Source organism: Lolium rigidum, chromosome 3 (assembly GCF_022539505.1).
Source record: "Lolium rigidum isolate FL_2022 chromosome 3, APGP_CSIRO_Lrig_0.1, whole genome shotgun sequence".
Lineage (NCBI taxonomy): Eukaryota > Viridiplantae > Streptophyta > Magnoliopsida > Poales > Poaceae > Lolium > Lolium rigidum.
The window spans coordinates 1817346-1833441 of record NC_061510.1 but is presented as its reverse complement, the minus strand read 5'-3'; the positions used below and the strand labels follow the sequence as shown (position 1 = coordinate 1833441).

Here is a 16096-nt window from a genome sequence, read left to right as displayed (position 1 = left end):
TAAAAATTTCACATAATATCTGTATATACAAGCAAATGAGGATTTATTAGTTTCTATATATCAGCCATAGTTTACATCCACACTTGACTTCGATCTATATAAACGTCAAATCAAGAGGTCGGTCCTCACGTCTCATCCAACCACAATACTTTTGATTTGCATGAACATTTAATCACATGATGCAATTACTTGCGGAGATCGAACCTAACTAAATTTCTATTGAGTCCACCGCCATCGTATAAAATACGTAGTACAATTAATGGAGGGCTACCTTATTGGTTTCACATCCATATCTCACAACCCTTGTGATCTTTTCTGGATCGATCATATCCATATCTACATCAATAACTATATCTATACGTGTAAATGCAGAATTCTTAGTTTCTATATCAGCCCGTATCTTCGAATCACAGTTGACCTATAAATGTAATAATATGAGAAGTGCAAGCAAACATGGCTACTAGTGTTGATTTGCATGCGCCTAATAACAACATGCTACAACTACTTGAGATCGTGGATAAATCTTTACCTTATACACCATGCTATATCCGTACAGATATGTACAATTAAATTCGACAATCTTGACTGACACCTAGATCTACATATCTATATCTATATCATTACTTAGTACTAGTAAAGTGCACGTGCTTTGCACGACAATACGTAACCATATTATCTTACTTTACTGAGACATAATAATAATACTCGGCATAATTCAGAAGTCGGTACCACACTTGGTAATTTATCAGGTATTTAGGAGTACCAATGACTCTGGGTAAATTGATATACCTCTCCATGAACATTGATATACAAACTAAACACATTTGTCGTCCATAAAAACAATGAGCATATAGCTCTCCATGAACATTGGTTCGAGCATCCATTCGCCGATGTTTGTAATTTTCCGTCTATTTCATTTTCTAATTTACAAAAGTTACATTCAACGACTGTTATTTCCAATGTCGCATGAAATGAGCTGGATAGAGTTGACCCTTTTTTATCATATATAAAATGTTTGTGTCACATATTTATAATTAGTATATTTATTACCATCTCATGAAAACGTGCATGACACAAAAAAAATCACCATCACAAGAAAATGTTTCTATCATACAGTAACACAATGTATCCATAGACAAGAATCTATTACACAAGAATTGGTTTCCATCACAGTAATATTATACATTTGCATGATGTATTGTCTGCAGTGACAATCTAAGTTGTAATAAGAATTGCCATGAATTAACAAGTAACTTAGACTTGCAATTGTTGGGGACAATTTTATGATTCAATAAATGTATTACTCGCTCTATCCCGAAGAGGATGTCGCGGAGTTTTTTAAATGGTGTCTAGATATTTAGAAGAAGAAAAAATCGACATCCTTTTCTAGACGGGGACTAAATATAATCACACGAAAAAGGTGACTGATGTCCTTTCTTAGGAAGCATGTGATCCAAAAATAATTGTGTGGGAAAATTAACCTTGGAGAATAGCAACGTTGTCGTGAGAAAAAAGTATATTCTAAAAAAACTATGGTTTTTATATTGTCATAGTTTTACATTTTGTACTAAAGTAATCGTACTAAAAATAACGACAAAAATAGTTACACAGTAGAAACTATATATTCCTGATATATTGTATTTATATAACAACGTATAACAGTTGGAAAAAGTATAGCAGCGGATACTGTAAGCTTTTGTTCTCTCCCGCTCTCTAAAGGAGTTTTGTAGTTAGCGTTTGAAGAACCATTAATCAGGGAAGAGGAATTAGGCCAACTGTAGACATGCTCATGTAGCAGTTGTTTATTCCATACCGCACGCGACAAACCAAGTAACAGGATGCATGCCCACATGCATGGCCCCAACCTGACCACCCAGATAAAACGCTGGAGCTTTTTCTGCCACCGGTGTAGACTTGTCTAGAAGTATCGAGCAACTACAACACTGCAGCAGAGTCCGCCCGCGCGGGAATGGCAGTGACGAATCCAAGAGCTCACAACCGTTGGATCAAATGAGATTCGGTTAGATGAACGGCAGCTAGAAGCTCCAACAAGCAAATGAACGACTTAGATTACTCCACTGGCTGGAAGACTCTAGAACTAAGTGGTAAATCCAAATTCAAAAACTCGTGTACTATATAGTAGTTTACTTAGTATGAAATAAAAATAAATGAAGTAGTTGGTTAGTTCGTAGATCACCCAAATATGTGGAAATATGTACAATTACCCCCCCCCCCCCGCCAATGTCATAATATTCGACCGATCACAACTACATATTATTTATATGTTCAGTTCCTATATACAATATCTAACTGTGTGTAGCAAACCATTTCAGTCAGAATTTCAATCGATTTGGTAAAGGTGGACAATTTGTTTTAAACTTAACCATCCATTTGATATATTGATATAACACATTTACATGATGCATTATGAGCTTGTCATGTTAATTGGTGTTCTTTTTAGTCTCGACAAACTCGATCGACTCTTAGCGCCCAATTTAACGCCTTTTGGGCATATATGGCACCAATCCACCAACCAACATAAACCCTATTTTCAACTAAAGATCGCCACTATATGATCCAACTGGTGATAAAGCACACTCTTGATTCGCAAAGCTAAAGACGCTAACAACTGGGCAAAACAAAATATTGGAAAAGTACATCGCAAGAGAGCACTATCCTTAACAAAAGCAAGATTACATATAAACCAGCAAATTTTCACATAATAATAAAGATCAAGGCACAAAACCATATCCGATTACCTCACTGCAGCTGGGCCCACATTTCAGTCGGCCCCTCGTGTGATGCAAAACCAGTAACGGCACAACCCCACACCTCAGCAAATCGCCAACGCCACTCGTGAAAAGCTACACAGAAGTCTCCCCAGTTCCAATCTGCAGAGTCGCGTGCGTATGTAAGCGGCAGCCCAAGAAAATCTGGACTCGCAAGCGACTCTGTTCCATCACCAGCATACAGCCGTGGCGATGGCGATGGCGGCGGCGGCAGGGAGGCGGCTGCTGCAGGCGGCGGAGGCGCCGCCGCGGCTGCAGCACCTGACGCGGCACCAGCAGTCGGCGCCGCCGCAGCAGCCGACGTGGAGCCTGGGGTACCTCAACGGGTGGCTGTCGCAGCACACGCCCATCTTCGGCCTCCGCCTCTGGGTGCTCATGGGCATCGCCGTCGGCGCCGCGATCGTGCTCGTGCTCCTGCTCCTCCTCCTCTGCCTCTCCCGCCGCCGCCGCCGCCGCGACGGCCTCCTCGGCCCGAATCTCTACCCCGCCGCCGACACCAAGGTCCTCAAGCAGCACATGCAGCAGCCGGCCACGCCGGCCAAGGACATCCAGGAGATCGTTCGTCACCAGCAGCAGCAGCAGATGTCGGCGGCGCCGCCTCCTCCTGCGCCGCAGCCCGCCAAGGTGGAGCCGCCGCCGCCGCCGACGTTCCAGCAGCAGCGGGCGCAGCTGCCGGCGATGCCCGCGGGATCCAAGCGCTCCACGGCGGCCAGCGGGCTTTCGGCCACGACCAGCGGAGGGAGCGAGCGGGACCTGGCCACGCCGAGGAGCGCCGGGAGCGGCTCGATGGGGCCGGAGGTGTCGCACCTCGGGTGGGGCCACTGGTTCACGCTCCGGGAGCTCGAGGAGGCCACCGGCGGCCTCACCGAGGAGAATGTGATCGGGGAAGGGGGCTACGGGATTGTCTACAGGGGCACGCTGCAGGATTCCACCATCATCGCCGTCAAGAATCTGCTCAATAACAGGTAATCGTTGTGTTCCTTTTCTCGAAAGCTGCTGCTTCTTTTTTCTCCTTTGAGCTGCTCCATTTGAATTCAACAAAAATCTCCCCTACGTGTTGAAGCTTTTAGTTTTACTTCACAAGTTAAGCCGATTTCAATTGTTGAATTTGAAATGGGGAAAGGATCCATCATTGCAGTGGTTCGATTTTCTGCGATTTGGTTTGTTCATCCATTTGCCAGAGCGAATCCCTCTTGTTGCTTGATTTGATATACGAGTGAATTCACTTTAACTATACATTTCCATTTGAAGACAGAGGCATCCTCTGGCATGATTTTATTTTCATTAATCGGTGTTTGCCGATGAACTGTTTGATTGTGGGGCTCAATAAAATTTCAAATAGTTGCCATCATTCACTCTCGTTCTGTGCGCCCATCTGTATTCTCGAGTCATCTCGATTACTGCAAAGATATATTTTTTAATTTCTGCACAGACTTCTAGGTCTGGATTGCTGTTTCATCTCTCACCCCATCATAATTATCCTAATCTCTGTCAAAAATATTTATTTATTTATTTTCTCCCCCCTTTTTACCAGGGGCCAGGCCGAGAAGGAGTTCAAGGTGGAGGTCGAAGCGATCGGCCGTGTTCGCCACAAGAACCTGGTTAGGTTGCTCGGCTACTGCGTAGAGGGCGCTTACAGGTGAAATGCACTGCAATCTCTTCCCCAGTTTCTGCATTCATTTCCAGAATACTCTTCTCAAATTTGTTGTGCTTGGACAGGATGCTTGTCTACGAGTATGTTGACAATGGCAATCTTGATCAGTGGCTTCACGGCGATGTTGGTGAAGTGAGCCCACTGACCTGGGATATGAGGATGAACATAGTTATTGGAACTGCTAAAGGGTAATGCTTCTTTTTCTGTCACCCTTGTGAGTGCTTTGCTTATTGCTATTTCTTGGACTATAACCTTCCATCATTTTAAGCTTAAGCAACTGTTGACTAGAACTAACTAGACTGTGAGAAAAGCCAAATATGGGCAATCATCTTAGACGACATAAGTGCTAGCTGGCATGTTTAGGTGTGTTCTGTTACAAGACATGCGTCTTGGTTGGGATAATTGAGCCGGGTTCTGGTGTCCCAAGGAATTCAGGTGCTTCGCTCAGAAGTTTGTTAGGTCCTATTTCTTGACATGCACATATTCCTTTCTGAGAGGTTAGAGAAAGAGACAATTGATTGTAACCTATATTTCTCAGTTATGTGTGTACAAATTATGGGATTTCTCATTTTGTACATCGTGGGACATAGCTGCTTTTGGAAATAATTCGAAACTTCACATCCATATAAATGGGACAGTAAAGGTGTTTAATTCTCAGACACAGGCATGTGCTTATCTTTCATGCCTCCTTCCCTTTGCTTTCCTGCAGCCATCTTTATTTTAGTCATAGCACAAAGCCTGAGATTCCTTGTGGTTGGTTCTCTCTCTTTAGAAATGTAATATACAATTCCTCAATAATACTTTAGCTTGCGTATGTTTTTAGGATAGAACATTGCGATTCGGTTTAACAGTCAAAGTCTGAACTCAAGCATCATGTGCATTAGCAAACACTCTAGCAGTGGTTCGCTGAAACAGTCTCAACAGCTCTCTTCAAAGATGTATGTGATAGTAAAACTCCTCACCTCTGACACTCGACTTTGCTTGCCCAGGCTGGCCTATCTTCACGAGGGGCTGGAACCGAAGGTTGTTCACCGCGACGTCAAATCTAGCAATATTCTCCTTGACCAGCAATGGAATGCTAAAGTATCAGATTTCGGGCTTGCAAAGCTATTGTGCTCGGAGGAAAGCTATGTTACTACCCGTGTTATGGGAACATTTGGGTTAGTGTTCTTCTAATGCTCAATGCTGTATGTTAAGGTTGATCTTGTCATGACTGAACCCCTCTTGTTTACGTTGCAGCTATGTGGCACCTGAGTACGCCAGCACTGGAATGCTAACTGAGAGAAGCGATGTTTACAGCTTTGGCGTCCTTTTAATGGAGATTATCACCGGTAGATCTCCTGTAGATTACACTAGGGCATCTGCAGAGGTTAGTTTAATTTGCCTGTTTTTAGTACACTTGTTTATTTTCAGAACTGTGGAGGTCCGATGAAGCTAAATTGTTCCATGGAAAATGCGTCTTTTGTCCAGGTGAACTTGGTTGAATGGCTAAAGAACATGGTGGCTGAAAGGAAAGCAGAAGAAGTAGTTGACCCCAAGATGCCCGCGAAGCCCTCCCCGAAAGCACTGAAGCGGGCACTTCTAGTCGCTCTTCGGTGCGTCGACCCCGATGGCCATAAGAGGCCTAAAATGGGGCATGTGATCCACATGCTCGAGATGGAAGACCTCAACTTCCGGGATGTATGTCCTACTTAACAATTCTGCTGACCTTCTCTCAGTTCTTTTAACACCACTACTCACATTATCAATTGCGATGAAAATTGCAGGATAGGAAGCCCAGAAGGGATGCTCCTCATGCGACATCGGACAGATCCACCTCAAGGGAGGATGGGAGCTCGAGCAAGCGCGAGAACCAACGGTACAGACGATGAAAGGCCGACAACGATGCTAAAACCGGAACTTGGGTTTGTGTGGATTGCTGCTAGATATGTACGGTATTAACCAGTGGTCGTTACATTCTTTTTTGGCACCTCATTGGGTCTGTTAACAACCTCTCCATGCTCTTGATTGTATTATATGCGAGCATCATTCTGTGACAGATGATAGTTGAACCACACACAAGTTTATGCTGGTGTTCTGACTTGTTACTAACATAACATGCCATTCCCCCAGCTGACACTCCACAGTTTTAATGTGGATCCCAACCACCTAATGCAAGTGGTAATGTCATGTTTTGTCTCCTCTGCTGATCTATCTACCGCCCCAGTCCAAATCCTGATTCCTGGCTCTGGAAGAAGAACTGGTGCCTTGCTGTTGGAGCTTACTGGAGCATCCACATGCGGTCACATGGCATTTGCACCACACTTAAACACTTTCACCCTTTAATTTTCTCCCCCAAGATGCTGCTCAAGCCTTTGTTTTATCATCAACATTAGTTGGCTGGATGCTTTTTGTCCACTATACCGCATCTAGCGACTCGGTAAAACAGCGTCTTCGTCAGCTCTTGTAGCTTCGTCTTGCCCTGAGCTGCTGTGTTCGTTATTATTTTGAAATCTTTGTGAAATTCCTAGTTTAGTTTTTCATCCAGCTGTTGCCGGGATCTTTTCAGTCAGCAGTTCTTATTACTGGTCACAGAACTTGTTGCTCTGTAGTGGGAGCAGATCGTGGAAGCATGATGATTGGATCTTGTGTTTGATTAGACTTGATCCCTGACAGAGATGATTAGTTTGCAGCCTATGATGATAAGGTCACTTGACCTGTACAGTCGCCTTCGATTAACTTGCATGATTTCTGGGGGGTACTCTAAGATGCCATGCCATAATCTTGTGTTTGACCATACACAGTAATATCTGGGGTACTTTTTGATTTTTTTTGTCGAGAGTATGTGCAGTATCCGCTCTCTTTCGACAGCATCCACAGTCACTTTCAGCTTCAACCTGTAGTAGGAGGGAGGTCTCTTTCTTGCTTCAACGGCTAGCTCTGTGTCTGAGCTGCCGAGCACTGCAAAACGTTGGGAGAAACTGTCACTGTATATAAAAATTGCGAGACGTGGATGCGTCCAAATAAACGGCTTGGAGCATGCGTGACTGGATCGATGGTTGAAGGAGCAAGATGCCGCCAGAACAGAAGATGGCAGTGAAATTGGCTGGACTGGCCCCAGCGAGTTCCGCACACAAACAGACGATTCTCTCGTTCGACACCACCGCGTGGGTGAGTGGGGGCGCCGGCGTGCTGGCGAGGCCAGAAAGAATTTCACCTGTCTCGTCGTCTTGGCGAGACCGGAGCAGACCAGGGTGTCGAATTGGCGCAACTGGATCCTCCGGCGGGGCACCGACGGCGGCAGCGCCACATGGAAGATGGCTGGAGAATGTGAGACTGGTCCAGCAAACCCTTAACTCGCGTTCAGCTCGCGGCATGCCAGTCTGCCCTACCAATCGGTGGGGACTTGCTATCCTAGTATCGCCTCCCTCAGTCAATAAATAAGTGAACATCTAGCTCTAAATTTTGTTCATAAAAAAATGTACACTTATCTTTTAATTGCTTTTATCGCACGGAAATAAAACCTAACAATATTGAACACATATTTTTCTTATTTTCTACAAGCACTTAGCTCATTGGAGGTGAAATAATTAAAGAGGAGAGATGCATCTTTCTAATGCATTTTTCACTTCACTTTATAATTTATCTTGAAAGATCTGCATGTACACTTATTTCTGGACGGAGGGAGTAGACGAAATAGGTTGTTTGGTTGCCCGGACCTTCTTCATGTTGCGGTGATTCTCAAAGTACCTTTGGACATGACCTCGGAGCTACCGCCGAATGTCGGCTGACATTTCAACGCTGGTTCGTGACGACATCAACGCTCGGTTGCAGAGGCGCTGCGCCTGTGCGGAGGATGCTTGTGCTTGAGCGTGAGCTTTCCGCCACACTGGTTATTGCTGCCCATGGCGAACTACTACCATAGGAAATAATCGGAGTATGGTGTGTCAGCCATAATACATAAGTTTGGTAGGGTATTTTAGATGCAAATAAAAAAGGAATATATACCTCATGCATTTCATTTGTTTAGTTTTGTTATTGTTGTACACATTACTATGAAACTTAATTGGACATTTTAATTTATCTAACTGTTGTTATGTGAAATATCTTTTGCCCACCATTGCCCTTCAACCCACGGGTGTCGCTGCGCCGTATCTTTCTGTTTGATTTTTAGATTCATCATCCCGATTTTTAGATTCATCATCCAGTGCTGGCGTACATTTGGTTAGTGCTCACAGCTGATCCCGATATATATAGGCTGCTAAACTCGGCCCAATGAGTGATTACATCGCTAATCCAACCCATAATTCATCCCAAGGACAGAGGCAGCCTCCATCCCGAAGGTGCAAAACAGCAATAGGATCGATCCGTTTTGGACTCACATGATCTAGGAAAAAAAAACTGATATTCAACAGCCAATAAGGGCTCTCCAACGACTAGATGCATCCATTTGCATCTACGTGGACGGACAAGATGCATCCGTTTGCATCTACGCAGATGGAAAATAGATCTACACCCCAGCCGTGCGACCTGACAGAAATATCCAAGCTGTCCAAACACGACGCATATATGGGGTCGAAATATGCTCACGCACGGCACGCGGATAGCTCGCGTGTCCGCCTAGCTGTTATCAAGGCCCGCGGGGCAGTGACTTGGGTAAGTAAACAATTTTCATTAATATTTATTGGCTAAAAATAACCATCTTTACATATATGGTTAGACGAGTTAACCTAAAATATGATGACCGTACCTACCCGTTGTCAGCCTGACCTCAACCTCAAGACAGAAAGACGGAAAACTCTAGAAAAAGGCCGACCTTCGCGAAGGGAAGGCAACTCGCTTCGGACGCGACAAGTGGCGCGCTGTGGTGCCTGAAAATCCTTGGGAAGTGGTCTCCCTGCTCGCCACGTGTCGAAAGGGGAAGCAAGGTGGGGATGGAGAGAGAAGACGCCAGGCCGGCTTTTCCCTTTTTCTTCTAGATTCATTTTTTTAAAATGAATATCTTGAGAACCGTAAGTCCAAATTGCGAACCGTTTCCACTTTTGAGATCCTCGCGTCGAGATCTTCAAAACTAGATCGGTTTCGAGATACTTTTTTTTCGTACTTACTATACCACTATGATTGTACCTGTGGTGTGTACCTAACTGTACTCGTGCATAAACTGATAAGTACTTCTGTTTTGAATGTATTTGGTGCATTTTTTCCTTTACTCGTGTGAGCAACTGTACCTGTACTCGTTCGTGTGCGCGACTGTACCTGTCTTATGTGGATGACTGTACCTGTACTCGCTCGTGTAGGCGACTGTACTTACTCGTGTGCGCAACTGTACCTGTCTCGTGTGCGCGACTGTACCTGTAATCGCTTGTGTACGCGACTGTACTCGTTCGTGTGCACGACTGTACCTGTCTCCTGTGCGCAACTGTACCTGCACTCATTCGTGTGTGTGAATGTACTCGTGCGGTACACGTAACTGTACTCGTGTGGTGTACGTTACCGTACTCGTGTGTGTGCGCACATGGAAAAAATAAGTCGCAGATGCGTGATGATTAAATCGTGAGCTAGCTGATATCATAAACTTCCATGCATTAGCAAGTAAATAGGTATCCAGGATGAAGTACATCGCGCCGGAAGTTGCATGCATTAGCACAAAGTAGGTACCCAGACGGTAGAGCAAGTACACGCGCGGGTGGAAGTACGCTCACGCGCGGGAGGCGAGACGCGGTACGCCCAGGCTCGAGTGGAAGTACGCTCGCGGGAGGCGTGCCAGATGCGCGAGCCAGCCGCCCGGGAGGCGTGACGCGGTACGCGACAGGACACTCGCGGCCTGACACGTGTTGATTCCTGGTGTGTTGTGCGGGATAATTTTTCCCTTTGCAAAGGTTGGTCTTTAGGTAGTGCTACCCCAGAAAGACACATTGTATCAGGCTTCGACCTCCACGCAAGGAGGCAGCTCCAACGAGGCCCATGGCAGCGACAAAAAAGTCCACCAGGCCGACAACAATGGTGTTGAAAAAATCACTAGAGAGAACTGACATAACCAAACACGATTGGGGCTGTATTGGAAGAGGTCAAGGTACATTTGAGTAGACGTGTTTGAAATAGCCTCAATATTCTTTCGATCCTTGCAAAATTATTTAACTTGCCAGGCTGCAGTGCCTAATAGTTGTGAAACATAGACATGCCACAACATGTAATTTCCTGCAATAATGACCATTTCTGTGTGCTTCGTTGTTAACAATTGAACTGGCATTTTCATACAATCCATCTTTTTAGCAATTCAACAAAAAATTAGTAAGATTTAACCAGTGATTTTCTGAAGAAACTAAATTGCGAGTTCATCTTTTATAACTATTGTGAACATTGTTGTATATGGGGGCATCTGAGCTGAAAATTTTGTCAAAACTAATATACTTTTAAAATAATATTACAAGCATAATTAAGGTATACTTAAAATATAGTGATTATTTTTAACACGTTGCAACGCACAAACATTTTTGCTAGTTATTACCAATGTTTGAGGCCAAGCGTGTGTGATAGGGAGTCTTAAAAGACCTGATATATACTTGTGGTCGCATGCACAATGGTTTATGTAGAACAAGCAAGTGCGTGCGGGTAGGGAGGCCTCTGGGGCTATCCACGATCCCCACCTCGCGCTGAGAGGCTGGACGCTGCGTTGCTTCATCCGGTCCACGTGTCATCATCTGATTGGAGGAGCTAAAAGAGCGAAAACCCTAACCACAATTACTCGCGTGCTGCCGCAGTCTCCACTCGCACTTCCCCTCTCCTCGCTGCCCCTTCGACCTCCACGCCGCCGCCTCCTCACACGCAACCTTGCCGCCGGTGCCGCTCCACCGGCCTCCCTTGTCTCCTCTCGGCGGAGCTATGCTCGCCACCATTAAGTCCTAGGGGCGGCGGCGCCTCCGCTTGGCCCTTCTCGAGGCGATGGCGGGAGGACGTGGCCGGTCGTCCGCTTGGTCCGAAGCGGGAGGTAGCTCGAGATTGCGGAAGCGGATCAGGGTGGCGATTGCCTTGCCGGAGCTCTTCAGGTCGCCCTCCGCTCCCCTTTTCCCAGTGTGATTTTTCATATCTTCCCTGACTTGCTTCTCGTTTTTTTGGCAGCAGATGACCCGTTCTATAGGAGAAGACACATAGAGCGGCGATGGCAACACGGGTCAACGGCATCAGCAACACCGGAGTGCACTCCGGACTACCTTTGCTTCCAGATGTGGGTCTCTCACAGGGAGGAAGAAGAAAATCATGGAAACAAGTTCAGCAGTAGAAACATCACCATGGGTCTGTCTCTTTTTCCTCTCCCCGTCCTTGTCATCTCTCCCCAATTCTTTTGGGTAACTTCTTGCCTTGATTGGATTGGGATCTAGCCATCACAGACGTTACAATTTGTTCTTGCTATTGTTTCAGGTGGATTTGGTGACACAAATGTACATAAGCGAGGACATCATCTTTTTGCTGATTTGCGTGTTGGCTGGCCCGAACCGAGCGACACCCCTAATGCTAACCGATTTATTTTAAGAATCAAGTAAGTACTTTTCTTTTAGATCGAAGGGTGTGATTCTGAACTTGGCACTTTTTTGTGTACTTATAATTTTTCTCATGCGTAATTGTTTCTAAATCAGATATCCAATGGTGGATGTGCTTGCTTCTGATTGCACATATCGCTTTAGAACATGGTATTTTGTTTCTGCTTTTACATTGGCTCATACATGAATGTGGTGCAAAGGCTTGGCAAGGCCGCCGCCGACGAACGGCTGCTGAGTTTGGCAAAGCAGGCGGTGCTCCGGTCAGGGTACCTTGTCACGTAAATCATCATTAGTGGTATGCCCATCTGTTGGTGTTTTTTGGGAGTGTTCCGTTTCAGGTCTCGGGTGCGTATGATTTTAATTTATTTTGCGTGTATGTGCATGACGCAAATGAGAAGGATGACATGATAACGGAAGATTTCGACAGGTTTGCCTCCATCATCAGGAGGGTGGAGAGCTCGCGCAAGCTCGGTATGGTCACAGATCATCATCTCTCGCTCTTGCAACCCACGCTTATTTTTCTCTACCAGATTTAGTAGATGATTTAGGGGTTAAAAAAGAATAGCATATCTGTTGGTCTACCTTAAAGAATAGCGAAACAAATGGAGCGTTTTGTTTTTAATGGATTTAGATTTACTTAAATAGTAATGTATGAATCCACCATTTATTACTGTATGAAAGTGGCACTCTTCAAGAACCAAATATGTCTAGGTGCTCGGACATGAGATATGGTATCAGCATACATTATTTATGTTTCATGAAATAATCATAGCTTTATCTTTCAAAATTTTAAGCCAGTTTCATGGCGTCACGTCGACAAGCTATAGAGCAAATCACATAGACATTTTCGAGAGAATTACAAGCATGAGCGTAAATTTAATTTTCTCGTCAAATATCTTATGGTTCTTCCTTGTTTTATTTTAGGGTTTCGAAGTTTCTTCAGTTCTGCATCATACAAGTAGAATGTGGTTGACTATAGCAAGTATGCTTGTTGCTAGAGATCGAAAAAAGCAGAAATGAAGCCAAAACCTCATTACTCTATTTTCGTATTATATCTAGAGTTTATTTCTGTTACAATGCTACTTGCACATCATAATTGTTCTGCCCAGTTCTTACTTTGTTTGTCGTATGTTTTTGGTTATGTAGTAACGATCTGTATACTTGGTATGCTGTTTTCTTTTTCTGAAACAATGTTCCTTATGCTCTGCTAGCTCGATTGCATGCTAAAGCCAATACTTCCATCAAGGAAAGTATTGATGTTTGGAGGAAGAGACAAGATAAGCTATAAAATGGTTTGCCCTTATGATGTATTTCTCTCCTACCATCATGCTTACCGTAGATTGTTTTCCAAGTAGCGGGGTTCGTTTTTTTATCGTATCTCATATGTTACTGCTACAATTTTTTGTAATATTGTTGACCGCATCTTGGGTATGCCTTTGCTAGATCGTAGATAGTTCATCCCTCATGAAGCATGTCCAATATGTAGATGTGCTCTCTCGGTGGTCTCATGAGAGGTGCAACCTTACTGTGCCCTTCATGAGAGATCATGGAGATCAGTTAGTTGGCAAGTAAATCTTCTATTGATTTGTATCTTATTTTGTAATGAGGTGGCTACCCTGACGTCGATAGCTTTAGTTTGCCTAGAGTTTGTACCTGAATGCCGGTAGCTTCAGTGTGCAAGTGTTAGCACCTGAACATTTTCTCTGTTTAAATTTTACAACACTATGTTTTGTGTGTAAAATTTTGTTTTTTCCTTTCTAATGGAAATTGCTTCAAGATCAACCAGTGCGGAATTAGAATGATTGCTTTACAACTTCAGTATGTAACTTATATTGGTTTTTCCTGTCTTAAGGAAATAGTTTCAAAATCAACAAGAGCTGAACTCGGGGTCAACAATATTGCTTTACAACTCGGTGTGTCTTAGAAGGAAGAATTCTAAAGCATGAGAAGTTTATTAATATAGAACTTGATAGAACTCCGACAAATTATAAGTAAGTTGCATTGCACAACTATTGGAAATTGTATAATAAAAAAATATACAGGAAATCTTTCTCTACACAGAATACGAGGATAATGCGCAGTAATTTGATACTTATGCATTTATATAATATCATAGGAACCACCAGAATGGAAAGAGAATGCAGTTTAGGCAGGATATCTTCTATGTAAAAAGCAAAATTGGGGCCCTAGAGATCTTTTGTTTCTTGTGAAAAACTGAATTCCCAACATACCTTTTTTGTCATGAATATGGACCTGTTTGCGTCATGACCATTTCGTCAGATTATTCGTGATCCCTTTTCTCTTGATTGTCCGAAAAGTAATCCCCATGTAAATGTCACTTGACTCGGGGTGGAGGGAGTGCATGGGGGACTGCCTACTGATCTTAGTTACACCATGATGTTGGCCCACGAGTATCAATGATATCATAGAATTTGTGAATATATTTGAGCAAAAGTGCTCGATTCCCAAGAACCGGGTTCCGAACTCCCACTTCTCTTTGGTTTTTACAAGCTAGCTCACAAGACATCAGGTTATTTGTTTGGTGCATGGCTCCCATATGGTTGCCTTTATAATGTAATTTTTTGGTTTTCTTTTCTTATTTAAGTACTATTTTCCTTCATTTTCATTCTCTATTTGTAGACTGCAGCCTCAGCCGTGTCCACTTTGCACTTTCCGGTCTTTCATTGTAGCCTTAAATGCTGTCGTTCGTGCCTATTGCTGCTGCTTCATTTCTTTCAGTGAGTATTTTGTTGTGGTTTCACGTCAAATACTCACAACAGGACAACACATGCCTGGGTTGTTACCACTTACCATCCGTCTCTCACATCCAATATATGTATGGGACGTGGTGGTAAAATACATGGTCCAGGCCATGATATATTTATTGGTGCTTTCTTGTTCATGATGCTCACACTTCCCCTGCTACATCTATTCCAGAGATTAAATTTTCCTTCAACCTATGCCTAAATATATCATTTTGGGAGTATTGCAAATTAGTGCTTGATGTTTGAAAATATATCTAATTATATACCTTGCTTAAATCCTAAAACTTGATGGTATGTTGCAGGTCCGCAAAAAGTCCGATTGAACCATGGCTCGGAAAATGCGTTCTGCTGATATATTTTGCTCAATATGAATGATATGTCCTGATGATGTAAATTAGGGGCTGCTTCATTTTTAAGTACAAATCTAAGTGAACTATCAAGGTTCCTCATTTAACATGTTTATGATCTCAACAACTTTATAAATTGTCTTGTGCTGATAAATTTTTATTAGTAATTATGGAGGTAGTGCGAAGAACAATTGTCTGCTCACCTGAAATTGTCGCATCGTTCTCAGAATGTGTTACGTGGACCTGTCTCCCATTACCTACTTTGCATCCGAGTTGCAACAAAAGAAGCGTATCTCGCTTCGGCTTTCTACCGGTTGACTAATGATCTGTATGAGGAACACTATTATCCCTGTCTCATTCTTTCCTCTGAATCAAGAGAATACCATCTCTCCGGCTATATCGGATTCGGTATCACTACTAAAAAGGGAGGCAACAAGGGCATGTTTTCTAAGCAAGCACCAGATGTCCAACATTTGCTATCAAGGTAACCTTTTTGGCAATTGTATCTTCCATTGTTATTAGGTGGATAGTTATTTTTTATTTAATGAACTTGTTAATTGCTATTTAAAGTATTGGATCTGTGCATTGGTTTGTGTGTTTCTCAAATGTTGTATTTATATGGTTAAACTACTCTCAGTGATGTATCCATTATTGTGATGACTAAGTCAGTTTTCAGGATCTTAGTCTAAGCACTTCTATGATATTACCATAACAACTCATCGAGTTTGTTTGGCTTATTTTTCTTTGGTGAGGGCTTCCATTGTTATTACCTAGATGGCTATTGTCAAGCTCTTACTTTTATTTATATCAGTTTCTTCAGTTAGTAACTTAGTATGTTTGTATACCTACCTATAAATATGACAAGTTGCAGAATTTCCAAAAGCAATTTTAGCCCACGCCTTGATTATAAATTATCGATACCGACTTGTGTTGTTTATGTTGGGTTCATAAGTCAGGTGTTACAAACCTGCTCTTGTCCAGTTCGCGCACTTCTTTTTCACGTGGATTTTGCTATCAAAATCTG

General features: G+C 43.3%; 1 protein-coding gene and 2 long non-coding RNA genes across 3 annotated transcripts; all 3 read left to right on the top strand.

Moving 5' to 3' along the window:
- The first annotated feature begins 2981 nt into the window (after positions 1–2981).
- Positions 2982–6512, top strand: LOC124703642 (probable serine/threonine-protein kinase At1g01540). Its single transcript, XM_047235865.1, has 7 exons — positions 2982–3754; positions 4324–4428; positions 4509–4631; positions 5433–5603; positions 5683–5812; positions 5914–6123; positions 6210–6512. Exons 1-7 carry the CDS (start codon positions 2982–2984, stop codon positions 6312–6314), a joined length of 1617 nt encoding a protein of 538 aa, XP_047091821.1. The 3' UTR covers positions 6315–6512.
- Positions 6513–11414: 4902 nt separating this feature from the next.
- LOC124696147 lies at positions 11415–11916 on the top strand. The gene is made up of 3 exons (XR_007000644.1): positions 11415–11468; positions 11545–11715; positions 11842–11916. It is a non-coding gene; the product is annotated as an uncharacterized LOC124696147 (long non-coding RNA).
- A 263-nt stretch (positions 11917–12179) lies between these two features.
- On the top strand, positions 12180–13272 carry LOC124696146. The gene is made up of 3 exons (XR_007000643.1): positions 12180–12255; positions 12359–12431; positions 13172–13272. It is a non-coding gene; the product is annotated as an uncharacterized LOC124696146 (long non-coding RNA).
- Positions 13273–16096: the final 2824 nt, after the last annotated feature.

What these genes read in the sequence shown, in the direction of transcription:
- LOC124703642 (XM_047235865.1), top strand. Translation starts at nt 2,982, where the DNA reads ATGGCGATGGCGGCGGCGGCAGGGAGGCGGCTGCTGCAGGCGGCGGAG. An exon ending in ACACTAGGGCATCTGCAGAG is followed by an intron (nt 5,813 to 5,913) that starts GTTAGTTTAATT and finishes TCTTTTGTCCAG; the next exon opens with GTGAACTTGGTTGAATGGCT. An exon ending in AAGACCTCAACTTCCGGGAT is followed by an intron (nt 6,124 to 6,209) that starts GTATGTCCTACT and finishes TGAAAATTGCAG; the next exon opens with GATAGGAAGCCCAGAAGGGA.